Here is a 26,914-nt window from a genome sequence, read left to right on the forward strand (position 1 = left end):
AATCAGGACCCAGAAGACCCCTGACACCTTTTCTTCTGCTCCTCTCTACCAGCTCTGTTGATTCAGTTGGGTCTACTCACTGCCTTCCAAATACACAGTCCCCATCCCTCCTTTCCTGCTATCTTCCAGCGCCCAAGGCCCACCTTCTCCATAGCTCAGTGATGAAATCATGGATTTAGAATTGGAAGAGGCCTTGGAGGTCAGTGGTTCAAAGGAGGCCCAGAAAAGAGAAGTGAGCCACCCAAGGTCACACAGGCAATGACTACCAGAACTAAGATTTGAACCCAGGCCCTTTGACTCTAAACCATTTCCCCCACTATCTCCCCATGTTGATTTGAAGGTTGTTGAGAACAGGCACTGCATCTTGGTTTCCCCCACAGCACCTCCTGTATGGAGCTAATGCTTTGAAAATGTAATCACATTCACATTCATCAAGGGAACAAAGTTATTTATTATTACAGTTTCATATGTTAAATAGTAGTGTACTTTACAGAGGAGCACATTTTTGATTTACAAGATGTTAACAAAAGTCCAATTCCAAGGTTTCTTGCAGAGCAATCAATGCAAGCACTTCCCAATGATCTTCCATGGCTCAGCTTAAAAGTCCCCTTTTACTTCTGAAGGAATGTAGCTAAAGACAATGCCAAATACCGACGAGCACACGGCAATGTGACTTGGTAGTTCTACATTTCATTTCACTGGTAAGTCTGATATTACCTATAGGAGGATTTCACTGTGTGCATAATGAAAATGCACCCCTCCAAGAAGTTTTCTTTTTATCAGACAGTTTTAAGGAACAAGAATTTCATACACTCAACCTCTATTTCCAAGAAATAATGCTTGATTACATTTCACATATATTTCAAAGTAATAATCAAAGTTTGAAGGAGGAACAAGTCAAAATCTTGAGAATTAAAAAAGGCATCCTTTGGCTTCTGAAAGGGTACGGAAATGAGGTTAGGTTAAGGTAACAAATCACAACACACACACACACACACACACACACATGCACACACACACATCGAGGATTTGGCAAGAGTAACATATGCAGCATTTTCTGCCAGTTTTGTTTTTACTGAAACGTTTTGCAGTACTTAAAAGGGTATAAGATTATAGAGAGCCTCAAGAAATATCAATTAATAAACTGGAGATCTAGTTTTAAAGCCAACTCTCTTTCCTATAATCACAAATAACATCTGAGGATCTCTTTATCCACCCATGGATCCATGTCATTTTGCCATTTTTCTCATTTTCTTTATCCCATGTCACAAAAAGCCACCCCAGCAACAGTTCTGATGCCATAGGAGATCATGACTTCGGGAACTCAAATAAAAGGGATTGTATCTTTAAAAGCAAGTAAGTTGGTTTTTAAAGAGCAAAGCAAAAAAGTCTAGGTAATAAATTTTAAAATTTGCACTTGGAGGAACTGCATTTTTACAATACTATTACTCTACCCAAAAAGAAAGTTCCAAGTCAAATCAAATCAAAGTTAATTATGCAAAGGGATATAGTTGAGGCAGCCTTAAAAGAAAGAAGGCAAAGTAAGTGGAAACTATTTTACAGAGAATAAAACCAGCAGACTTCCCAAGTTTAGATGTGCAGAGTTCTATTCTGAACAGAACCAATCTTATTAGGAAAGTCACAGGAGCTGGGTTAGAAGGGATCTGAGGGGGCAGCTAGGTGGCGCAGTGGATAAAGCACCGGCCCTGGAGTCAGGAGTACCTGAGTTCAAATCCGGCCTGACACTTAACACTTACTAGCTGTGTGACCCTGGGCAAGTCACTTAACCCCAATTGCCTCACTTAAAAAAAAAAAAAGGGATCTCAGAGGCCTCATCAAATCAGAGTGCTAAGAGAAAGAAGAGACCTCATGCCATCTAGTCCCACACTTGTTATTTGACAGATGTGCAAAACCGAGGCCAGGAGATGGGAAGGGTTTTGCCCTGTATCACAAAGTTAGTTAAGAGCAGTCCTGGGGCTCTGGAGCCTTTCCCTTAGATCGTACCTAGCTCCTTATTTACTGCCATTCCAGGATTCTCTCTACAGTATCTTTAACACGATCAATTGCTCTGACAGAACACCTACAGTGACACTACCTTGTAGATGCTTATTCCATTCTTGGATACTTCTAAGTGCTAGAAGGTGATTTTGGATGTTCCAAGAAAGTTGTATTTCTTTTTCCTATGCCATTTGAAGGTGGCAGTGGTGCTACTAGACATTTGCCAACTCTTTAGCATTTACTTTTTCTGACTGTAGGGGCAAATCATAAACATAAAAGTCAAACCTTTTATTGTTTTTGCTTCTTTGGATATTTGTCATTTTTCTCTTTACTTTTTAACATATAGACCCTCTGGGAAAAAAGATGGCAATACTCAGCACATTAGCTGCTTTCAAAACAAGGCTTATATAAAAACAAAAACAGTCAAAACAGGTCTGTCAATTCATTCTAGTCTTGACCTGTAGAACACACTGTTACTCTAGTCCCCTAAAAAACACAGTTTTACATGGTGATTCCCCCCTCCCCCCTTTTTGAAACAAACAATTCTACTAGGAACAGATTCATCTAATACATCCCACTTGTGGTATTCTTGGCATCTGAGTGCAAAGATTAAGTTCACTGATATAATTTTCCTTCATTTGTGTCCAGAAATTTCATATTTGTTCCCCACATGAAATGTTTATTTCATGGCTTTAGAGAGGTAGCATGGTGTAATGGAAAGAACACTGGACAAGGAGTTGAGAGATCAGGTTTGTGTCTGAACTTTGCTACACTTAATAACGTTGTTTAAGTATGGGCAAATTAATCACTCAACCTCTTTGAGAGCGTTTCTTCGTTTACAAATTGAGGGTCATGCCAACTTCTCAGCCGACCTCACGGGTGGTTGGGAGTCTCAAAAAAGATAATGCATGCAGAGGGCTTTGTAACCACAATGCACTGTATAGAAAGATATTATTTGTGGAATGAAAAATTTGAGAGAAGGAAGCTGGGGAAAGGGAAGAGAAAGGGGGAAATAACATCTGCAAAAGCATGGTATATGGAAAAGACCACTGGATCTGGGGTCCAAGGAGCTGGGTTTGCCACTTACTACCCATGTGACCTTTGGCAAGTAGCTTAACCTTCCTAGGCCTCAGTTTCCTCATTTGCAAAAATGAGGGCTTGGACTAGAGGATTCCTAAGGTTCTCTCCAGGTCTAAATCTATGATCCTATGAGGTCATGGACTAAAGCATGCTTTTTTAATATGATGGTCCAAAGAAATGATTTTTACTGGTTAGAGTAAAATACTGAATGCTATAAAGTGAACCCTTTTCAAGATTGTTAGGTTCAGCCAATTGTTACAAGTTTTCTCAATGTAGCAAGAGGAAAGAGACAGACAGTAGGAAAGGTACAGTACACAGAACACTGTACAAAATAAGTAATAGAAAAAGGAACAACAAATGCAACGGTGCTATAAAGTTTCCCATCCCTTTTGTAAGATTTTTGTTAGAAACCACCAAAGGTACCGATAAAAAAGATACATTCATTCTCTTGTTCAGCTTTATGAACGGAAGAGTTTTTGCTCTAAATACAAAAGCAATGGCAATTATTTTGAAGACTATTTGGATGATCATGCAAGTGAATCAAGAACTAGGAATGATTCCTTTTTTCCAAAAAGCAGAGACTGTGTCAAATCCTAGCACGGTCTATTTCCCCTCCCTCTGTTTCTGGGTTTTAGAACTTTCTGGCTGATTGAGACTGGGATGCTGTGTGTGCTTTAAGGCGAGCCTTTGGGACACAGCCCTGTTTTTGCCCTCAACTATAAATGTTGCTCAGACGGCAGTAGCCTTATTCCCACTTCAGCTTTGTGAGTACAATATTGCTTTAAGTAGTACAGTCTTACAACCCCAAACAGACTCAACTGCTCTAACAGAGATGTTTTCCTTGCTCAAGCAGTTGTCCAGGGTAGTTGGTCTGGTACTAAGGTATCCACTGTACAGTTTCAGACCTGGTCCTAAGACTGTATTGACAGTATGGACACAGAAATAAAACTCCCCAAAACATGCATTAAAGGACAAGATTCGTTGTTTTTGGAAAGATAGTTCATGTCTTAAAAAGTATTCTCTCAAGATTATAAAAGGTTGGTTAAAATCATTTAATAGAACAATCTTGGACAAGCAGAAATTGCTTTGATTTTGAAGGTTAGAGCAACATACAAGTGGGAAAGAATCCACAGGGACAGCTAGACATGACAGCTTATATCTCCCCTAGAGATCTTTGTTTTAAAAAGGTGACCACTTAGACACACTGCCTCTTTTGAGCCACATGCCATTTCTTAAAACTGTTGCCTTTCCACGCAAGGTAGGAGAATTATTCTATTTACATTTAAAAATATTTCTTTTTTCCTCTTCAGTGTAGTGGAAATGCCCATAAATCAGTCAGTGGAATCCCTCCCTAGCATAGGTGTAGAACAGCTTTATTGATCTCTGGATTCGTCCAATCATTTCGGATGTCGTCCAGGTGGTTATCAAAATCCACAAGGGTTTCATAGGACCTGCTGTCCAAGAGAGATGCCGAGATCCTCTGGGCTTCTGGCCAGTCTTCACAATAATCACTACAAGGTCAAACAATTTGGAATTAATAGGCTTTTCAAAACGAAAATAAACTTCATTGCCTCTTTCAATTAAGGGGGATAGAGAAAAACAGCCATAAGCAAAACGATACAAAAAGCAGATGGCAATGATTGCTATGGAGAACCTAAGGACTGTGCACAAATGTGAAGATGTTTCACAGTAACAGGGTTGCAGAAAAGTTAAATCCTTGTACTGAAAAGCTTATTATAAAGAATAGGGAATTGAGGTACTACATGTAGGATTTGAAGAATGAGCTAAAAAAATTTAAGTCAGAACCTAGAACTGTTGATTTAAGATTGGTGGTGTCAAACTCAAATAGAAACAGGGACTACAAAACAGTACAGAAGCATCTCTGAAGGCACAAAGTGATTTAGAAAACCACATATTAACATTATCCGTGTTTTACTGTATTTTACTTATTTTGTTAAATATTTCCCAATTATATTTTAATTTGACTTGGGTTGCACTTGGGAGTGTTCTGGGCCACATGTGTTTTATATCTCCAATTTAGATGATTCCTGACAAAGAAACTGCTCAACATGAGACAGAAAAAATCCAAATGATGGTAGTGAGCAAATTAGACCAATCCTAAGTGTTGAAATGAGAAGCTTAAAGATATAAACACTATTTTGTATCATTAAAGTTCCCTGATTTCATAAACAGAAACAGGAGGATGATGTGGGGAGGGGATCTTTGTGGCTAAGTTTGAGGGTGTGGGTATATAGAAGATACACTTGCATGGTATTAGCTCCTCACATATATACAGGCTGTCAGGTTTATGGTTCTGCGAGGCAGATAGTGTAAGGACTAGCTGCATTTTACAGGCCGGGAGGATCCAAGACATGACGTGACTGCCTAAGAAGTCATGGAGTGGTCAGTGTCATAACAGGACTGGATCCCAGGTCTTCTGACTCTAGCTCGGGCTCTTTCTACTACACATTTTTTGGGTGGGTGGTGGGGTGGGTATTAAATGAAATATCCTAACAGAGTCATGCCCTCAGTTAAGACATTTTTCTCATTCTGGGAATTAGGATGCCTTGAAATTTATATGTACAGAGTGGAAAATATCCTGAAGCATGGTGAACAGTCTAAAAAGAATTAATGAATAAGGTAACATGAAGAACTCACTAGTGTGGATCTCTGCACCGCCATTTATTTTCATGATGCTCGTATACATGGATGGTGGGTTCTATGCACTCCATTGTAAACTTCGTGTTGTCTACCTAAGGCACAAGAATAAACATACTAGTGTAAGCCCACATTTAAAACAAACTAGGTAATTCTAACAAGCAGCTGCCACCTTTTGATAAGAATTCTGGTACCTCTTAATAACTCTTATGGCAGCAGTATAAACAAGGTCTGAAGGCAAAAGTATTCCCCCTAAAAGGTGCTGATGCTGAGTGTCTGAATCATGGATATGCAATGCATTCCATCCCAAGATAAACAGTACATCATGCAGAAAATATTTACATAAGAGAGGACATTTTTTTATGAGAACTTTTGTTACTATGTTATTCTATGTTACTGTCAAATAAACACAACAATTCTCCTTTGGAATCAGAATTGCAGAACAGGGCCCATGATGAGGTCTAGCTTTGCTACAAGTTTCCCCAAGTCATTTCTTCTCTCACCTCTCCCAGACTACACTGTGGCCCATTCTCATTTGAAGTATTTTTCTGTCTAGATATATCTGACATTGCTCTTGGTAACAGAACTTGGATAGAGGTAGGTTACAGCCAAAGAATCAGGGGGTCAGTGAAGAAAAAGTATTCAAATTGCTTTCAGTCAGAACAGATGGGGCCTTGTGCCATATGACAATGCTAGATGTTAGCCAAGGGCACCACTTAATATGAACCCAATAACCCCAGAGACAATGAAATATTCTATACCATGATGAGCGCGGCATCATTGAAGCCCTCAGCAATTCTGGAAGCTACCTTCTCAGCAACCTGGTTTGGACTGTAGGAGGAGAAGAGCATTTTTAATTAGTTTGTTATGGGGGTTAAGAACCGACTGATAGCAACAAAACCACAGAATGAGATATTTTTGACCTTGGCCAAATTGTAAAAATCATGTTCACTGTTTGACACTTTTTGGAAATGGAAACAAGTTCCAGTTAGTGCTGAGTACATGGAAATGGAAAGGAAAAGTCAAATTTGAGAGAATGAGGAAATAAATGGGCAGATGAGCATTCTCAAACAATTCCAAGGTTTCAAGGCCGAGGGATTGCAAAATGGAGGGAAAACGTGAAAGGAGGAGGGGAAAAGATGATGGGTCCAATTTTCATGTTAGATTTTAGATGCTGCTGAGATACCCCTGAAGTGATGATACTACGTGGGCTCATTCATTTGAGAACATCGACTAAGCACTTTATATATGTAGTGCACTTCCAGAAAAAGGGACCTATGGACCTGGAAGGAGGGTAAGAGATCACATTGGACATGCAACTTGCCCATGGTCACATAGGTAGTAAGTGGTTGAAGCTGGATTTGAACTCTGATCTTTCCTGACTCCAGGCCCAATGCTCTATCCACTGAACCACCTAGCTGCCTCCAAACTCAAGACCTAATTTCAAATTCAGCCTGATGTACTCATGAGCTGGGTGACCTTAGGCAAGTCACTTAACATCTATTTACCTTTGTTTTCTCATCTGCAAAATGGGAATAACAGTCCCTACCTCGTAGGGATGTTTTGAGGATAGAATGAGTTAATATTTGTAAAGTGCTTTATAAATCTTGAAGCACAATATAAATACTACCTGCTATTATTATTGTTATTATTACATGAGTAGTAGTAGCTGTTAAATAATGAAAATAGGATGAACTATAGGAGGGAATAAAGGTTAAGAAGAAAAAGCAGGTTAAAGGATTGTTAGCTAGAAATAAGAACAACTATCTAAGAAGTCTGTGAAATAGCAGTCACAGAGATCAGCTGAAAGGCCAGACATGGTGCCCATGGAAAGAGGGGAGCAGTTGAAGCAGTGTGTAAGTTGGCTGGGGTGGTCCACAGTAACAAAGGCTTTTTGTTTTGTTTTGTTTTTTTGTAGAGCAATGAGGGTTAAGTGACTTGCCCAGGATCACACAGCTAGTTAAGTGTCAAGTGTCTGAGGTCGGATTTGAACTCAGGTCCTCCCAAATCCAGGGCCTGTGCTTTATCCACTACACCACCTAGCTGCCCCAACAAAGGCTTTTTATTTGTTTTGTTTTTTTTTTTTTGCAGGCAATGGGGGTTAAGTGACTTGCCCAGGGTCACACAGCTAGTAAGTGTCAAGTGTCTGAGGCCGGATTTGAACTCAGGTACTCCTGAATTCAGGGCAGGTGCTTTAACCACTGCGCCATCTAGCTGCCCCCAACAAAGGCTTTTTAATAGGAGAAAATGCCTTCAATTGCAGTTTTGGAAATTATTTTGGCTCCTTACACCATCTATTTCAAAGTAACCACTTCAAATAAAAATAGAAACATTTGCCTTTCCATTCTGTTAGTTGGTTTAATAAATTAAAAACTCAGGGACAAATTGTAGATAGGATCTAGTCACAAAGAGGCTAATTAATGAAGCAATAAGCCCATGTTGGTCACTTGTTTAGAGTGTTTCAATTCCAAACCTTTGAAACCACAATATATTATTATACCTTATCTTCGCAGGGAAAATGAAACACATATTAATTTAGAAAAAAAAGTTAATTCTACTCAATCTGATAGCCTGAGAGGCAACTTTATCCATATGACCAGATATTCAAACTTTATTAGCAATGGTATAGGATATAGTTCTTGATTCTGTCTTTCATGCCAAGCTTAAGAGAAAATAACTAGGATATGAGCTTACAAAGAAATCAGGAGAAAAAAAAACCCACAAATTTTAACAGGCTTATGACCCGGGGCGTAGCTATCTTAGAATAAGAAATAGAGAAGAGGTGAAGCAGGAGAGACTTCCTACTCCTCCAGGGCAAGTTTGTGGTAGTATGTTGACTGAAGTAAATGTTAAAAACCCAATACAAAACATGGATTCCAGAATCAAATATTAATTACTTTTCTGAAATGTCCACAGGACCAGCATTAAAGTGAATGATTGAGAATTAGTCTTGGGAAAATGGTTAGATAAAAGGAGAAATCTTTGATACACAGATTTCACATTTTTGGTACTACCAAAAAAAGAAGATTTTATCAAGAGCTAGTCCTTCTGTCAGAGATGATTTGTATAAGGATGTTTTTGGCAGATTACAAAGTGGGTAACAGAGTTTGCATGAACATACCTGGCATCCTTTACACGTTCATTAGCTTGATAATAACCAGCAATCACATAGCTATTATCTTTGCACCATGAATCAATCTGAAAGAGGAACAACAACAAGAACAATAAAAAAAAAGTCAGAAAAATATCAGTGATTTTTTCTGGAAACATACCTCAAAATCACAAATAATCTTTGGCCAGTCCCTCTTTTACCAGCCTTGGCTTAAATATTCTTCTGTTCACCAGAAGTAAATAAAGGTAGAAATACATGCAATCCACCAGAAAGAAGGACTCAGCTTGTTTTCCACTATGTGGGTGGTCAAGTAGGGAGTATGATAGTGCTTTGTCCCTCCCCTACAAGAGGGCATCCTGAAATAGCCAGAGGCAGGGCTAGAAAAGAGAATGAATTACAGCCTCTTCCAGCATTAGGTGCCATATCAAAATTTATTGAACTTCTGTGTACACAGTTCTGGGGAGTTGGAAAGGAAACAAGAGACAAAGTCCTAATTCTCAAGAAGTTAAGAGGACATTTAGGAGTGTGGTAGAGGTGGGAATAGTCATACAAACACAAAAAACAATCCTTTTTTGTCTGCTCTAACAGAAAGGAACAGCAGAATCTATGATAAAGAAATTAATTTATATTTGGAATTGTAATGAAACACACAATTATTTTCCCTCACCAAAACAGATTTAGTTTTCCATTGGTATAATTCCATTACAAGATATTTCCACAGTAGACATCAAAATTATTTTGTTTTAGTGAAATTCTAATACTAGAAGTCAAATTCTGAATCTGCAAGAGTTATAGATGAAACAGAACAGAAACCTTTGTCTCTGGGCAGTGAAATAACAAGTGGGAAGTATTATTTAAACATCATCTTTACCCTCTTCTTCCTTCAGATTCCTGAATCTTGGTTTGGGTTCCATCACTACAATCACCTCCAGAGCGGCTTAATTAGGATGGTTGAAATGGGGAGGTCTAAGAAGCTCAGTTACAGCTAATCTCACTCCCCACATTCAGATAAGAGCATTCAATTCTGGGCTTTGTTAATACTGCTATTATTATTCATAAAGGAAGAAACCCCTCCGTTACTAAGGCAGGTCTTTTGAGCAGTTTTTAAGTAAACAGTGATGAATTTGCACAAGTTTCTCAATACTGTTTCCTTTATGACTAAACTGCATGCAATACAATAGAATTAATTTATGACCCCAGAACGAAGTTAACTACCTCAGGCACACAGAATGAAACCAAAACTGCAGTCTCATGAATATAAGAAGGGCTACCCTGGGTTAGAACCACAATTATTCTTGAAATGAGGATTTAAGGACACAATGACCCTAGTTTTCCTTAATATCATATTTTCCACCTTAGTAAGTTTAGATGAACTTGCATTAATTATTAATTTTAATGCGGACCTTTTCTAAAGTTACTCCACTAAATTCTACCTCAATGTCTTTTTCTGGCAAATGACTGCTTGAAGACCATGGCAGTAGAATGTTAGCTCTGGCAGATCCATCCTGCCATGCTGGAAAGGCTTTGGGTATGTTCTCAAGGATGGGATGTAAGCCTGCTGTTTAATCATCAGACTGCTCAAATTCAGAAAAGCTCAGATTGGCCAAAAGTGGATGAACTTCAGCTAACAAAGAAGAATGGCTATAATTTGCTTTGGAGGCAGTCCATATTCTCATAAGATTATAGCTACTTGCAGTAATTTCCAAAGCTATCTCTTCTTCTTCTTCTTCTTTTTTAGTGAGGCAATTGGGGTTAAGTGACTTGCCCAGGGTCACACAGCTAGTAAGTATTAAGTGTCTGAGGCCAGATTTGAACTCAGGTCCTCCTGACTCCAGGGCCGGTGCTCTATCCACTGCGCCACCTACCTGCCCCTATCTCTTCTTACTATATATCATTTCTCAGTCTAATAAGCTCCATAAAACAATTTCTTACTTCAAAAGACTGGTGATTTCAATGATCTCGCACTGATCTCCTTTGATCTACTCTTTCCAATACAGATCATGACCCCTCCATACCTTCACAGATGGTTTCCTTAGTTGTTGGGTGCTTCAATAAACAAAAAATAAATTGTTCTAGTTGAGGAGGTGCTAGAGCTTGTGCTCTCCAGGCATAGTCTTTGATAAGGCAGGGTCACCTCCACATCATGAGGACTAGGCAAGACCCTGGAAAAGAATGGAGCGGAACAAAGTAACACTAGCTGCATGCTTCGGTGGTTTTGTTCTGTTCCACAACTTTGTTTCAACTCAGTGCACATATGCTTAGTAGCCACAGCAGTCAGTTACTTCCTACTCTTCCTAAGTGCATATCTTCCAGGCCTCAATAACATTAAGAATTGATCACTTAAGAGTCAAATCCAAGCTGACACTCTCTCTGTGACCTTCCAAAACTCACTTAACCTCTATAGACCAGTTTGCTAATCGGTAAAGTATGGGATTTGAAGTAGATGACTTCTAAGATCTCTGTTAGTTCTAAATCTGTGATTCCATGAAGCCCTTCCCTCTCTTCCCAAACTTCCCTTTCTGTTTAGGGAACCATTATCTTTGTAGTCACTCAGGTTTCTATCGCTGGGGCTATTCTTGATTCTTCCCTCTCCTTTACCCCTCCCAAACCAACCAGTTGCTAAATCTTGTTAAATTTATCTCCACAACATATTGTAACCATTCCCTTCTCTCTACTCACACAACCACCATACTAATTGAGGTCCTTATTGTCTTTCTTTTAAAAAGTGTTTATTTACACATTTTTATAATACATTTTTATTTCATTAAATATTTTCCAATTACATTTTTTGGGTGGGGCAATGAGGATTAAGTGACTTGCCCAGGGTCACGCAGCTAGTAAGTATCAAGTATCAGAGGTCACATTTGAACTCTGGTCCTTCTGAATCCAGGGCCAGTGCTTTATCCACTGCACCACCTAGCTGCCCCCTGCCCCCATTACATTTAAAAATTCTCTCCCTCCTTTCCTGCCCTCCCCATCTCTTTTACTGTCTTTCACTTGGAACTATTATTATAGCCTTACTGGACTTCCTTGATTTTTTTTCCCGGGGCAATGAGAGTTAAGTAACTTGCCCAGGGTCACACAGCTAGTAAGTGTCAAGTGTCTGAGGCCACATTTGAACTCAGGTCCTCCTGAATCCAGGCAGGGCTGGTGCTTTATCCACTGTGCCACCTAGCTGCCCCCTTCCTTGCTTTTAATCTTTCCTCTTTCATATCCATCCACCTAATCAACAAGTCTTTATTAAGTACTAGTAAGTGCCAAGAACTGTGCTAAGTACCTAAGGACTGTGGATACAAAGAAAGGCAAATAGCAAGGACATAGAAACAGTTTTTACAGAACATTTCTTTATAAGGGTACAATAAAGGGCTTAAAGGGCTTTATATTTTGTTGAAGCCACTATGAACTTTGCTGAAGTTCAAATTCTACCACCACGGGTTCCATTAAGATTCTACCATAAGAGAATTTCATTCTATTCACCACTGCTTGGAAATCCTTTTGTTTTATAGGGATTTGATCTTTTTTGATTTGATTAATTTGTATTTGCTAAACACATGGCAGTCAAAAAACAGGCTGGGTGGGGAAATCCCATGAGTAGAAAATTTTGTTGTTTTTTAACAGATATGAATAATCAATTGACTATATAAATTGATAACAGCATACACATGTACATAATCAACAAACTATAGATTATTTTAGCTAGGGGAAATACGGAGGATGGGAATGGAAGGCAAGAGAGCATTACTCTGGAAAGGTAGATATGATTAGCTGGGACAAAGAATAAAAGCTAGTGTATAGAAGATGTGCACATTTAAGTAGGCAAGAATCATTGCATAATTCTGAAAAGCCACAGTGGGTGTCAAGGGAATGAGGAGTGGTGATAGCAATAGCTAGAGGAGTTCTTCAATTCGCCTGAGAGTAAGGCCAAGAGTTACATTACAAGGCAAAAAAATGGAGAAGCTGTCGCTTGGTGTTCACTCTCTCAAGGCACCTACCCAAGGGGAGTAAGTCATATTATTTACCTGGTTGCTATAACGCCCTCTTACCCAGTGAACACTTAATGATAATACAGGCACAATCTGCCTATCATTGTTCATTTGTTCCATGAAAATAGCACATTAAGTGCAACAACGTTACAAGGGTAGTCAGTTCCACAAGAACAAAGTTATACATGGGAGATACCTTTTTAGGTGACTAAAATGTGGGTTACAGAAGTCATTACAGAGATTGAAGAAAGAATACAGCAGGGAATGAAATGTCAGGCTGAGGTGAAGAGAGGAGGCAGAGCTGCCTGAAGTTGGAAGGCTAGTCTGAGCTGGCCTTGGGCAATTGACCAATGTACTTGTAGCAGGATCTTGCAAAGCTGCTGAACATACTGCAAAATGGCAAGGGGGGGGGGGAGTAGCATCAATGCTATACATATGCAAAAGGGATGAAAGAAAGATTGCCAAAAAGGAAAAGAAAATATCGAGTTATGAGAAATTTTAGATTCACTTCCTAAGACTGACTCTGAAAACAGGTACCTTCTAAAACTTTAGGAAGATGAGATATTGCTCTTCTATTTTACCTGTGGTCACTGGCTCATGTTTGGTTCAAGCCTTCTGCCTGTAACCAGAAAAGCACAAGAATATCTTTAAAGCTATTGCCTTTCTGCACATAATTAAGAAAGAAACCATGACCCTATCACTTGATAATAACATCCTCCCTTCCTGTCAATGAAATCTGTGATAAATTACCTCTTAATAAATAGCACATTACTGATTTATACTATGATGTCCGATCAGTCACAGGGTCATAGATTTTGGAACTGGGAGTCCAGCTTCACTTGCTATCTAGTCCAACCCCTTCATTTTACAGATGAACACAATGAAGCCCAGAGAACTTACGTACATGCCTTGCTAAATGGCCACTATGGTAAATGAAAAGAGAGGAAAGGGATGCAGTACTCAAAGCAAGTAGTGGCCATCAGGTAAAACATACTGGAAGTAAATGGAATGGGGAAAAGGAAAAGAGGATAGGAAATGCTGGGCTCAAGGCAGGTAGACCTTATCAGCAGAGCATACTGGGGGTAAATGAAGGTTGGGAAAGGAGCAGGAGGCAGAGGTAAGGAACAGAGGGGGTAGAATATGACTAAGGGGCTACATAGGGAAGCAGAGTAGAAAGAAGGACTACACTGAATTCAGGCCAAGAGGCATTTGAGCAGATTACCAGGGTGGAAACAGACACATTTTAGTGGCATGGGCTTGTATACTTAGAAAATCTGCCTGCAAATATTATGTGGGTTTCTGTCAGTGAGGTATAATACCTCCTCTACCTATCTCATAGAGATCACAGATGTGAAAGCACTTTGGAAAGTTAAAAAAAAAAAGCCAAAACCATAAATGCAAGGCATTAGAAAATATAATAATAATGAAATTCTTTATAAAAATAAGTCTCAAATAATGACCTTTGGTCAGCTAAATATTAAATCAATCTCTTCCACTTAGCAAAATAATTACAATATTAAACTCTAGAAATAGAAGCAAGCCATGAAAATAATCCTTCATTTGTAGAGGTTATCATGGATTTAGATGTTTTATTAAAATTATATCTTCCACCGTTGCATTATAGTTTAAAGCTAAATTGTTGCCCAATTATGAACTTCCAGGGTTTTAGTCCACTATGTTTTTTCACTGTCTTCAGGTTAAGATTTCAGCATTTGAAATACATGTTTCCTTCTTAGTAAAGTGCTTTACTTTGTTGAAAAAAAAAAAGGTTATTTTTATTCTGAACTTAAACAGCAGATAAAGTGGGAACACCCACATATATAGTAGAAACAGTTTGTCTCTGTGTGAGAAATTGTTCATACAACTTGCGTAGTATATAGTCTGGCTGGTGCTACAGTAGCTAAGTGGAAGTAGATGATAAATAGAGGAAAAATCATTTCAGGAATCTAAAAGTCTCATACACCTGGCTTTGGATATTGGTAAATGACCTAAAAGCATGACTGGAGTTAGGGCCTTGGGAGTCAGAAAGTCCTGAAATAGAATCCTACAAGCTGTTAATTGTTTGTTCTCAGCTTCAATTTTCTCACCTGGAAAACAAGTATATGTAGAGTGCTTCTTACACCCTGAGTCTAGCATCTTGCAAACCTTGAAGTACTGCACAGAAATGTCAGCCATTATCACTATTGACAAGTTGATTTATTTTACTTTCTTCAAAATGGTAATGAGGGCAACTAAAAAAAAAGTGATATACTGTATGCTACCATTTTTTTTGGGTGGAGAAAAGTAGGACAGGAGGATCTAAGTGGAAGGGACCTCAGGGGTCATCTAGTCCAGCCCTCTCATTTTATACATGAGGAGGCTGGAACCCCAGGACAGTTAGTGATTTGCCCATGGTCACACAGCTAGTAAAGGCCAAATTCCAATCCAGGTCTTTCTAGCTCCAAGTCCAGGAATTTATCCATTACTGCAGACTGCCCCACACTACACTTAGAAATCTTAGGGGGCCCATTCTTTAGTACTAGGGAACATACTTGAAAAGAAAAGCATTGATGTCTTAGCTCCAACAGCTGTTCAAAAATATGAAGTCACCTTAAAATCTATTGGTTCTTGGCCCCAAAGCTTTTCTTAAGTAGACTCAAGGATTCTTCTGATATGAGACATATTTGGGTATATGAGAAATATATTAATACATATATATTACATTTAAATTAAATAAAATATATTAATTTTCTTTGGAGGGGTACAGGCAAAAAGGGAGGGAACTAGTGACAAGTTTCCAGCTTTAACATTAAACAAATTAATGTTTCAGAAACTCAATATAGCTTTTGTTATGTTGTTACCAAATATTCCTTTGGAGACATTGTGAATACAGTGATGCAAAGTAAATAGGTCTTTTGGGGTTAGAGGCCAGCTCTATATACACTATGCCTCAATGCCTTTCAGAAATGATTTTCTAACTTACTGGTATCTATGACCTTTCCCTAAATATTGCAAATATGAAAATACACATCACAGATTTAAGAGCTGGAAGAGTCCTATTCCAAACAATGTATGATAGAGTGAATCTAATAAATAACAAAACTGAGGGTGGGAGAAGCGAAGTGACTTCTAGAGCTGGTAAGGGACATATAAGGCTTGGCCTCAGGTCAGACTTCAAATTAAAATTTAACTAGAGCTATTCCTTTCACCCTAATTTCACATAATAAATCTTAAAATCTATAATGGATTTTGGGTAGCTTTAAAAAAAGTCTCTTGGCAACATGATAGATTTGATAATTATAAAAATAAAGTTATAAGCCTGTGGTAATAATAAAATCAAATATTTAAAGCATAACACATTTCCTGGGATGGTTTACAACTTCTTATACATGGAAGATTTTCCAGTCAGCAAGTGCAGTCTGTTCCAAAGAACAGGTATGAAAACCAATGTTCCTTCTCTACTCCATTATTTTAAGAAATTCTTTTTAGCCTTCACTGAGTATCAGTTTATCCCACTGGCAATTCGGAAAGCATCCTCAGATTAATAAATGACCAAATCCACTAAAGAGTGGCCTCAATTATTAAAAAGCATAAACCACAATCTTTCTACATAATAAGTGACCTAATTAACTTGATTTTCCCCTATGCCTCCTAATGTCTTATTTTAAAAGGAATTACTATGCTTACCACTTCCTGGAAAAAATTCTTGTTTTTGTAAGAAAAGTAGTGAACCCTAGTGCAAGTCCCACCAGGTGGTATATGTTCAGCATAAATTCTATTTATTCCTTAAGCAGTTCCAACTTCCTCATCTCCATATGATTTCAATGAATGCCAGAGTTGGAAGGGATCGCAGAGACCTTACTTATCCAGATTTATTTTTAACATCGAAAAATCTGGAGAAGACACACACAAGTTCTGAACTTTGGTGAAGGTAAATCGGCATCGGAATGATAACGCCTGGTGTGCATATACGTTGCCTGCGACAATTCCCAGACCAGCGATCTCCTTGGATCTCTCGGTCTGGCACCGCAGGCTCTCAGCCACATCCAGCATGAATGGTCATTCAGCCTCCCTCGCTCGCTCGCTCGCTCCCTCCTTCCCCCCTCCCTCCCGGACTCATTCAGAAATGGTTGCACAGCTCTCCTTTTCCAGACGTGTGCGCTCTTAGCAGGCAGGGTGACATAATGGAGAGACTGGGTGCCAGCGGGGCTCTAGGACTTAGTACCATCACGGCAGGCAAGTTATCAAGCCTGTGCCCCCTTGCTGAGCCGGACCCACACGGACAGGGCCCCTTTAGTTCCAGGGGCCATACCGGCTCCCCCGCCGAGAGCACCCCTTGGCCCCGGCTGTTTGTCGTCGCTGCTACAGTGTGAAAAGCGGCAGCCGGGGGCGGCCGAGCTGGGGTGCCAGTCCCCGATCCGCTCAGCCCTTGGGGCTCCTTCGGAACCTGGCTGGCCAAGGAGGCGCTGACCTTCGGCGGCGCGGAGTCAGCCCGGAGCAATGAATGAATTCTATCAGGCACCGGCGGCCTTGTACCAAGCGCCCGCTGCGGGCGCGACCCCGGCCCCGGGCATCTCGACCCCGGCCCGATCTGCGGTGACTGGTGAGTCAAAGGTACCATTAAAGCGACTATTAAGAGGCCGGGTTTTTTTTTTGGGGGGGGGTGTCTCTAACCTCCCGGCCCTCCCGGCTGCCACAAGAAACGCCGGCGAACACGGGGTGTCCCGGGGGGCTCGGGGCGCCCCCCGGGCGGGCGGGCGCGCGCTTACCAAGGTGAGGGCCACCTCCAGCATGGGGGCCAGCGCCAGGGTGCCGTGGAACAGGGGGATGCAGTCCACGAAGAGGGTCTGGTGTGGGTGGGGGCCGCTGTGCGAGGGCTGCTCCTTGCGGGGCTTCTGCTTCTCGGCCACCAGGAGCCCGTTGACGGCGCAGTGGGGGTACTTGGCCCCGTGCAGCACCATCTTGCAGTAGGCCTGGGTGGTCAGCTTCACGCCGGGCATGGTGAGGCCCGGGCCCGAGGCCCGCGACGACGGCGGCCGGGCAGCGTCCCAGGCCCGGCGCGGCTCGGCCCCCACGGCGGCGGCGTTGGTCCGCTCCGGCCCCGCAGCCCCTCAGCATAGAGGGGCGGGTTCCGCGGCCCGGCCCGGCCCCCGAGGCGCTCCCACCGCCCCCTCTCGTCTGCCGGGGTCGGCCGGACCGCGGGCTGTCAGCTCCCGTCCAGAGGTGGGGAAGCGCTCGGCGCCCGCAGCCCGCTTGGGAGGCCGAACAGCCGCCTGGCTCCTCTCACGGGGCCTGCCACAAAGCGGCACCGGTCGTAAAGCTGCCCCACGGCGGCTCTTCACGACGGCGGGATCCCGCTCCGGCCTTGTCGGCTTCTGGTAGAGGCGGTGGGCGGGGCCTCGCGTTCCCGGACCTCCAGTATCCCTAGAGCCCGCGCGGCGTCACCGCCTCCCTCTTCCGGTCTCGGGCTGCCGCAGTGTGGAGGGCGGTAGTGAGAGGCGGCGGCACCAGTGGCGGCGGCGGCGGCGGCGGCGGCGGGGGAAGCAGCAGCGGCAGGTGAGGCTGCAGCGCGGCTGGGGGGGCCCCCGCCGCTCTCCGGGGGTTCTGGCGGGGACTGCAGCCGCGCTGTCCGCGGCGTCCGGGCCCGGGGCTCCTGTCGCGGGACGAAGGAACGCCCCAAGCCCTTCCTGGCCCAGGGTGACATTGAGCACGGGCGGACTCGCCGGGACCAGGCCCCGAGGCGGCAACGCGGCCTGCCGACCATTCCCGGCCCTGAAGATAACCTTGATGCCCCGAGCCGGGTGCGGAGCGAGGCCCGGACCCGCCGAAGGGGCCGCCGCCGGAGGCTTGGGTGTCAGCCCCGCGAGTGACCTTGGGCGGGAGGAGGCCCCGATTGGCCGAAATGGGCTTTGTCCTTCTCCCTTCCTAGCGTGGGGCGGGGAGGTGGTGGGAGAGACCTTGGCACCGAAAGTGAAAGGGAACCTGAATTTGGGGCAGAGGGACCCGGGTTCGAGCCCGGGCGCTGCAGCAGAGTGTGACCTTGACCACGTCATTGTCCTCTTGGTGGCTTGGTTTCCTCCCTAGTCCGTGGGGAAGAGATGGAGCAGCCAGATATCCCGCTGTCATTCTGAAAACCGTGTCACACCTATGTGCCCGAGGGCATATCGCTGCTTATCTCTTGCTGTTGTGTGTTTGGGGTGACTACCTTCCTCACCTCCTGAAAAAGCCTCTCGCTCGGGCCTTGGGCCCGCCGTTTCTTTGTTGTCATTCCCCGTTCCCCAATCTGCAGCTGTCCTCCATTCCTCTCCCACTCCCCTCCATCTTCAGGCCTCTCTCCTTGGTTAGACCGATTATCTCTAGGGGGTGAAGGAGGACCTGGGGGGTGGGGGTGGGGGGAGGTGGTGGTGAAGAAAGGAACCCAGACCTCAGGACCCTGATGATTGATCCAAACAGGAGACTGATCTTAGGACTGAGACCACACATTTTAGGGGGCTTTGAACTTGTTAGAAAGGGAAGATGGGAGGGGGTGCTGATTTTGTAGTGCAGTCGGGTGGATTGAACCCGGAGGTATCTTTTGTCTAAATCAACCCATTGACAGTTAGTTGTGTAGTACATTGGAAGGGCTGCATCAAATCCTGTCAGGGCCTGAAGATCTGTGACCTTGGGCAAATCGTCTGGGCTTCAGTTTGCTGGTCTGTAAAATGAAGAGGTGATGGATGCATTCAAGAGCTTTTCTTAGGACTAAATTTTATGACTGGAGACTTTTATTTAGCTTTCTGTAACTAGTAGCTCATGTTTGCCTTATTTGATAATTTAGAGATAATAGGATTTGTGGTTTGAAGGGGACCATAGAGATCATTTAGCACAACCCCCTCATTTGGCAGCTGTGGAAACTGCAACCCAGCCAGGATAAAATGACTTGCCCAAGGTTATAGTGATATTAAGGACTAAGGTCCTGACTTAGGTCTCTTGACCCCAAATTAAAATCTACTTCTGCTTCCCCAGGTTGCTTCATAGGAATTACTATTGTTCTACTGTTTGAGCTTATTTTGACACATTCTCAGTCAAGAATGAGACTCATAGCCCTTTTATGACTTCTTTCAGTATTTTTGTGGGGCAATGATGGTTAAGTGTCAAGTGTCAGGCCAGATTTGAACTCAGGTCCTTCTGAATCCAGGGCTGGTACTTTATCCATTGCGTCAACTAGCTGCCCCATTCTTTCAGTATTTTTAATGCTTCTTTACCCTTGGAGACCTAACCTCCCACAATATTTATTTCCATTCTCCTTTCATTTGTTATAAACACATAATACTGAATTTGACCAGTTAAGTCATACCACATTCCTTTTAAAATTTTGTCTTGGTTATCAAATTGTATACTGACTTGATCTAGCATTTTATTTTTTTTTTGCGGGGCAATTGGGGTTAAGTGACTTGCCCAGGGTCACACAGCTAGTAAGTTGTTAAGTGTCTGAGGCCAGATTTGAACTCAGGTACTCCTGAATCCAGGGCCGGTGCTCTATCCACTGCGCCATCTAGCTGCCCGATCTAGCATTATTGATGAAAGTGAACATAAGGAAATTACATCATCCCTCCCAAAATATGTGAGGAAAAAGAGTTGTATTGTTATTAATAAACAAATGTTTCAATTTAACTTGAAAAAGTTATTTTGCGTTCTTTTTTAACAGAATGTTGGCTACCAGGTTGTTTGGCCTCATTGGCAGGCGGGCTATTTCCACCTCTGCTTGTGTTAGGGCCCATGGTATGTATGTTTTTCTTTCTTTTTGAACTATTTGCATAAATCTCAGGAAAACGTTGTGAGGTAACAATTGGTACTGAATGTGAATTCCAGCATCTACTCTCTTGTTCTCACTGGACCCTGCCTTCCATCCTCTCTTCAGGTCCTGTGCATCTTAGATCAGATGGGTGCTGATTGCTCTGAAATCAGTGGGAAAAGTTACTTAGATTGTACTATATGTTAGTGATACAAAACCCTAAATGTGCCTGCTCTCCAAAAGTTTGCTTTTGGAAAAGACTGCAGTATGAACACTTATTAGTTGTTATAAAACAAATGCAAAGCAATTTGGAGAAGAGGCACTAATAGCTGAGGAGAGTAGGAAAAAGGAGTAAGAGAGAAGGCACTTGAGCTGTCTGTCAGTTCATGCAGGTTTTTCTGAAATCATCCCCTTTATTTGAGAGATTTTAAATGCCAAACAGGAGTTTGTATTTGACCCTAGAAGTAATTGGAAACCTGTGCAGTTGATTTAACAGGGAAATGAAATAAGCAGTTAGGCAACACATAGCACTTTGTTGGGTAGGGTAGACCTGTCCTGCCACACCACTAAAGCCATTAATGTGCATAGTGGAGTTGTAATAGGAGGCTTAGGCTAAAATACAGCTTTGTATCATAAGTTTTCATTTATGAAATCAGGCTTCGATAAAGCTCATTGAGAGTCAAATGGAGCCACTATGCTTTAAACCCAAATCATTCTGGCTCTCATTCATTGGCCCATTGACAGGCCCCAGGCCAAGTCTCACTTGGTCTCTGTTTGGGTTTTGATGGCTCAGAAACCCTGAGGGTCTCCCCCTCCTAGATTGATTCTTTTGAGAAAGCAAACTAGGCCATCTTTTTCCTCAATTCTTACTTAGCCTTTAATCACTGAATGTGCTTGCTTCAGACAAACTAAGACAAGGGGAAAAGGCCACGGTCTCGGGTCATCTCCAGTTGATATGACCTGTGTCTTGCTTACTGGACTCTGTTGACTCTGGAAGAGAGAGTGAGGCTGGTGACTTTGCACAGCCCTGCCTCACTTAAAACCAATTCACTTCCAACTCGAGACATCACCCTCCTGATGTCATTGGTCCTCTACCAGAATGAAGAAATGAGCAACAACTGATTCTAAATTTGGTATACTTTCTACTACCTGTCTCCCTAATATTAGAACCCTTGCTTATAGGACACAGCATTATCATTCAGCTCCATTGTGAGTCAGATAAACTTTTGTAAGTCAGCCTGCAAAGGTAATTATGGTTTACCCGTGGGCAATAGGACAGCTAGTTGGCCAGCACATAGAGCAGTGGGCCTGGAGACCAGAAAACCTCAATCCAGATTTGACCTCAGACCCTGGGCAAATCACTTAACCCTTTTTGCCTCAGTTTCCTGATCTGTCAAATGAGCTGGAGAACAAAATGGCAAACCATGCCAGTGGCTGTGCCAAGAAAACCCCAGATGGAGTCATGAGTTGGACATGACTGAAATGACTGAATGACAAGTGTGGGTAATCTATGATGATCACACATCCAACTCATGAAATGCACTTTTCAGACACACCCTTCTTCTGTGCTAAGGACCGTGTCAGAAAAGCCAAAGGAATGTGGGAAAGATTGAATGAAGACTTGCTCCAGTGACTGAAGTGTCTTTTTCTCTTCTCCTGATATGTATTAGTTTTATTCTAATACGCTAGGGTTTCCTAGTTGGCTTTTGTTCACGTATTTTTCTCTCCTATCTCCTGCCTCTATTATAAAAAGCAGGTGTTGTGAAGACTGAAGACTATAGCCTTCCAAGTTATGTGGATCGTCGGGATTATCCCCTGCCGGATGTGGCTCATGTCAAGAACCTTTCTTCTAGCCAGAAGGCTTTAAAAGAGAAGGAAAAGCAACCATGGAGTAAATTGTCCTCTGAAGAAAAAGTCCAGTGTAAGTATTTCCTCGGTCAGTAAATATTGGTTGAGCATCTACTGTGTGCCAGGCACTGGGAAGGCAAAGGCCAAAAGACAATTCTTGTTTTTTTTTGGGGGGGGGGACGGACAGTAAACAAAGGAATTTGTACAGACCAGCTCTGCTGAAGAGAAGGAGGAAGTAAGCAGCAAGGGGAGGCCCCAGAATGAAGAGGGATAGGGAAATGTTTTCTGGAGAAAGTTAAGGGATTTAAGGTGGGACCGGAAGGAAGGGAGGAGGGAGAGCAGATGTGGGGGGGACTGTCAGAGAGAGTGCTCTGAGTCAGGCAGTGGAGTGTCTTGTTTGAGAACAGCCAAGAACCTGGCCAGTGTTGGAGAGGTCATGGGGTATAAGAAGATTGGGCTGGGGGGGCAGCTGGGTGGCACAGTGGATGGAGCGCTGGCCCTGGGGTCAGGAGTGCCTGAGTTCAGGTCCGGCCTCAGACACTTGACACACACTTGCTGGCTGTGTGACCCTGGGCAAGTCACTTGACCCCAATTGCCTCACTAAAAAAAAAAAAGAAGATTGGTCTGGGGAGAGGTGATATGCTAGGGAAGAAGGGCTTTGGGCACTGGTCAACTCATTTTGGCCATTGTTCCTTTGACCCTTTTACATGAGCACCTTCTCTCTTAACTCTTTGCGCTCTTCATAGTAGCAGAAGAGAAGGAGCTTCCTTGTTCACAGATGTCCTTATAAACCAAAATAATAGATCATCCCTAGGAAAGGCAGGATGGGCAGCAGGTTTGTAGAGAAAGAAGCTCTGGGCAATAGGCTAGGAAGTGGTACTGATGATTCCTCACCCTCCCTACCCTTCTTCCACTCTTCCCACTACTCTGGGAAGTCGGACAGTGTCTTCTTCCTCCTAGGTATGGATCAGTTCTTTGTATTTTAGGTTACCACAGCGTGGGAAGTTCTAACTCAGGTGGTAATGCAGAAGTACATTTCAGAGCCCTCTAAAATAGATCACTATTCTCAATATGGATGATTGAATGTCGATTATAAAGCGATGAGGGACAAGAGAAGATTCGATGCTTTTTAAGTTCTTAAACTCTTGTAGACTGGGTGAATTAGCTTTAAGTAAAGCTCCCTTCGTACTTTTTCAGAGCTAGTTTTTAAATCTGGAAATTTGGTGCCCTTTCTCCTTTTCTATCCTGGAGGGCACAGTTAGGTAATTTAAGTGTTTTAAGGCAGTAAAAATCATTTTAGCCATAGCTACTAGTTTGATGTGTTCTACCATTTTTCTTCCCAGAAGGAGGGGCTCTGTCCTCTCACCCCCCAGTTTGTTATTAATTTCATAGGCCTGAGAATTGGTCACCTATTCCCATTATACAAGCAAATTTTTGCAAATAATTAGACATTGAAGATACATTTTTTTTCATTGGTGTGGGTATACCTTTCATAAAGTATATCAAAACCCTTCCAGGACTTGGTAGAAGGTCTTACTGAGTTTGTGTTCCTGAAACATTCACTCTGTGGGCAGCCTGGTGATGAGCCTCTCCTAAGTTAAGCTGAACTGGTGCTCTGCTTGATAGAAGCTATCACAGTTTATACTTTGTTGGCATAGCCTTTGAAAACCCTGGCTCACTTCTCTGTCAGAAAGAAATATTGAAGTTGGATTTGGTGGAAAGTGATAGTAGCAGTTTCCTTTTGATAGCACTTTAGTCTATATAGGGTGCTTAGCTTCAAAAATCTTGTGAGATCAGTTATATGAGTATATATATGAGTTATATGAGTGCGAGGGCCATTTGACAGGTGAAGAATGAGCCTTGGGTCACAAAACAGATAACTATTACAGCTGGAACTCAAACACAGGTTTTCACGTGTGTCATGTGTTTAGAAGAGTACGGTGTGTTCTGATTCTGGTCCTGCTCTTCACAGGAGGGGAAATGGAGAATAAGTAAATGCATTGGGGGAAAAATCTGTGCTTAAGGAACATGGGCTTGGGGCAGCTAGGTGGCGCAGTGGTTAGAGCACCAGCCCTGGAGTCAGGAGTACCTGAGTTCAAATCCGGCCTCAGACACTTAACAGTTACTAGCTGTGTGACCCTGGGCAAGTCACTTAACCCCAATTGCCTCACTGGGAAAAAAAAAAAAGAACATGGGCTAGACTCGAGGACCATATGAGCAATTATAATTTGTCAGCGATTATGGTGTCTAAGATACACAGGCATCAAGCAGGACCTGGAGGATTTTGGTGTTAATAGGATGAGTGTTGGTGGTAGAGGACAGCTTGAGGCACTGGATGTGTTTCACTATTTCCAAAATGTAGCTCAGTCTATTTTCTTATTTGATACTGGGCCTAGTTATATAATTTAAAAAGAAATACAATTAGTAGCCTAGAGTCCTATTTAAAAACAACAAAACAACCCAAACCCCTTTTCTTTCTCTTTTTAGTGTATCATATCAAATTCAACGAGACCTTTGCTCAAATGAATCAATCCTCAAATGAATGGAAAACAGTTATTGGGGGTACATTGTTCTTCATTGGCTTTGCTGCTCTGATTATCATCTGGGAGAAGCGCTACGGTAAGGAATGAAATGAGAAGATCTTTTCTGGACATTGTTGGTTTTGAGCAGAGGTGTCACACTTGCTGCCTAAAATGTAATTGGGAAATATTTAAAAAAACGAACATGCAATACAACATACTGTTAATTTGTGGTTTTCTAAATCAGTATGTGGCCAGAGACATCCTCTATTGAGTTTGACATCAGTGTTATACAGCACTCTTAAAACTGCATGAAAATCTTATTTAACACTTCTTTCAGAAATAATCATTTATATGTATGTGGCATTTTGCTGTTTTATAAAGCACTTTTTTTTCCTCACAAATTTTCATGGTATGTAGACCAGGTGTTATACCCATTTTATGGAGGAGGAAACTGAGCCTCAGGGTAAATGGCAGAACTGGGGCATGGCTTCTGCCTCCTGAATTCAAATTGATTTTTTTACCCATTATACTGTGGTGCTGCTGCTTGAGGTTGTTTTGTCAATAGAGAATCTAAGATCATAAATGAGCCTTTACCCAGGATAGGAAAAAAAACTCCTGAATTCTAGGTGACATTTATGGAATACTTTAACTATTTGCAAAGGGCTTTGTATGAATTCTCAATGTCCTCTAGAGGGTGTGCCTTGTCCAGTCAAATACTGTGTTCCTTAAATGGCACGAGTCTCTTTTTGGACCTTATTAGAACTCTTCTGACAAATTCCTCTCTCTCTGGAATAGGCAGAGTGGGTTATATGTGTGTTAACAACCAGTCCTAACTTTGCTTTTTTGTGGCTGGCCTCGAGTTAATACAAGTCTAGTACGATTCCTAATTGTGACATGTAATTTACTTTTATCTGTGTTGTGGTCCTTTGGACCTCTAGAGAGATCTGTGCCCTTTAATGTCTTTTTCAACTCTACACCTATCTCATTGCTAAGTTTTTGATGAAAATGAAGATCAAAAGTAAAAATAAACCCAACATATCTGTCATTGTCTTTAGTGGATAAGGCCAATATAGATGAGTGAATGCCACTTAAATGACAGGAAACTCACAGGACTGGCTACATATTGGCCTGTGGGAATAGTAATTTAAATTCTTTATCAAAACATTCTCAAACCCTGTTTCTGATGTCAGAATGGAATAGTGAACTCAGTCTTTTTTCTTGAAAATTCTCTTTAATTTATAGTTTATGGTCCTATTCCGCACACTTTTTCTGAAGATTGGGTGGCCATGCAGACCCAGAAAATGCTGGACATGAAGGTTAGTCCCATCCAGGGGTTTTCTGCCAAGTGGGACTATGAAAAGAAAGAGTGGAAGAAATAGAAGAAATTGGGGATCATGTTTCCTGTTTATTTGAACTTCTTACTTGTTCCTTAATGTATGTGCAACCCTCAGCATATTTACTGGAACATTCTATGTAAAACAATAACAGTGAGAATAAACAGCTGACTTACTTGAAGATCTCGGTGTGATCATTTGAAAAAGCCTATATCTGATTGCTTATGGGAGGGGAAGGAGGAGGGAAGGAGGGATAGAATTTGGAACTCAAAACTTTAAATAAAAATTTTTATTATTTTAAAAAAGGGAAATCGCTGATACCATATCCATTTAAACACAAATATAAAATTCAAATGCAAAAATTAAAAAAAAACTTGCTAAGCTAAATAAATACTAAATGTTTATATAATTAAATATCATTTTGAAGTATTTTCATCAATAGGCTTTCTTTTTTTCTGTTTAGAATTTTATTTTCCAAATCACATGTAAAAACAAATTTTGACATCAATTTTTTAAAACTCTGTGTTTCAATTTCTCTTCCTCCCTCCCTACCCACCCCCTGCCCCTACACCAATAGACTTTTTTTTTTTGGTAAGGCAATTGGGGTTAAATGACTTGTCCAGGGT

At 41.9% G+C, this 26,914-nt stretch overlaps 2 protein-coding genes across 3 annotated transcripts; one reads left to right on the top strand and one right to left on the bottom strand.

Moving 5' to 3' along the window:
- Positions 1–431: 431 nt before the first annotated feature.
- On the bottom strand, positions 432–18,183 carry EMC8 (ER membrane protein complex subunit 8). Its single transcript, XM_043980134.1, has 5 exons — positions 17,580–18,183; positions 8,858–8,934; positions 6,498–6,567; positions 5,737–5,831; positions 432–4,589 (listed from the first exon to the last, which is right to left on the bottom strand). Exons 1-5 carry the CDS (start codon positions 17,808–17,810, stop codon positions 4,430–4,432), a joined length of 633 nt encoding a protein of 210 aa, XP_043836069.1. The 5' UTR covers positions 17,811–18,183; the 3' UTR covers positions 432–4,429.
- A 122-nt stretch (positions 18,184–18,305) lies between these two features.
- On the top strand, positions 18,306–26,469 carry LOC122738077. Of its 2 annotated transcripts, none has more exons than XM_043980135.1 (5): positions 18,306–18,366; positions 20,498–20,571; positions 22,338–22,505; positions 24,920–25,051; positions 26,197–26,469. In XM_043980135.1, the coding sequence occupies exons 2-5, from the start codon at positions 20,499–20,501 to the stop codon at positions 26,331–26,333; spliced, it is 510 nt and encodes a 169-aa protein (XP_043836070.1). In that variant the 5' UTR covers positions 18,306–18,366; position 20,498; the 3' UTR covers positions 26,334–26,469. The 2 variants fall into 2 exon arrangements, with proteins under 2 accessions (XP_043836070.1, XP_043836071.1); XM_043980136.1 differs by having other exon boundaries at positions 18,311–18,366; positions 22,341–22,505.
- Positions 26,470–26,914: the final 445 nt, after the last annotated feature.

The sequence above is a fragment of the Dromiciops gliroides genome, chromosome 2, assembly GCF_019393635.1.
Source record: "Dromiciops gliroides isolate mDroGli1 chromosome 2, mDroGli1.pri, whole genome shotgun sequence".
Taxonomy (NCBI): Eukaryota; Metazoa; Chordata; class Mammalia; order Microbiotheria; family Microbiotheriidae; genus Dromiciops; species Dromiciops gliroides.

Excerpts from the sequence above, each read along its gene's own strand:
- LOC122738077 (XM_043980135.1), top strand. The coding sequence starts at position 20,499 with ATGTTGGCTACCAGGTTGTTTGGCCTCATTGGCAGGCGGGCTATTTCC. Across the intron at positions 22,506-24,919 it reads CTCTGAAGAAAAAGTCCAGT|TGTATCATATCAAATTCAAC; the intron begins GTAAGTATTTCC and ends TTCTCTTTTTAG. Across the intron at positions 25,052-26,196 it reads CATCTGGGAGAAGCGCTACG|TTTATGGTCCTATTCCGCAC; the intron begins GTAAGGAATGAA and ends TTTAATTTATAG.
- EMC8 (XM_043980134.1), bottom strand. The coding sequence starts at position 17,810 with ATGCCCGGCGTGAAGCTGACCACCCAGGCCTACTGCAAGATGGTGCTG. Across the intron at positions 8,935-17,579 it reads TGGAGGTGGCCCTCACCTTG|ATTGATTCATGGTGCAAAGA; the intron begins GTAAGCGCGCGC and ends TTCCTCTTTCAG. Across the intron at positions 4,590-5,736 it reads CGGTGCAGAGATCCACACTA|TGATTATTGTGAAGACTGGC; the intron begins GTGAGTTCTTCA and ends TTGACCTTGTAG.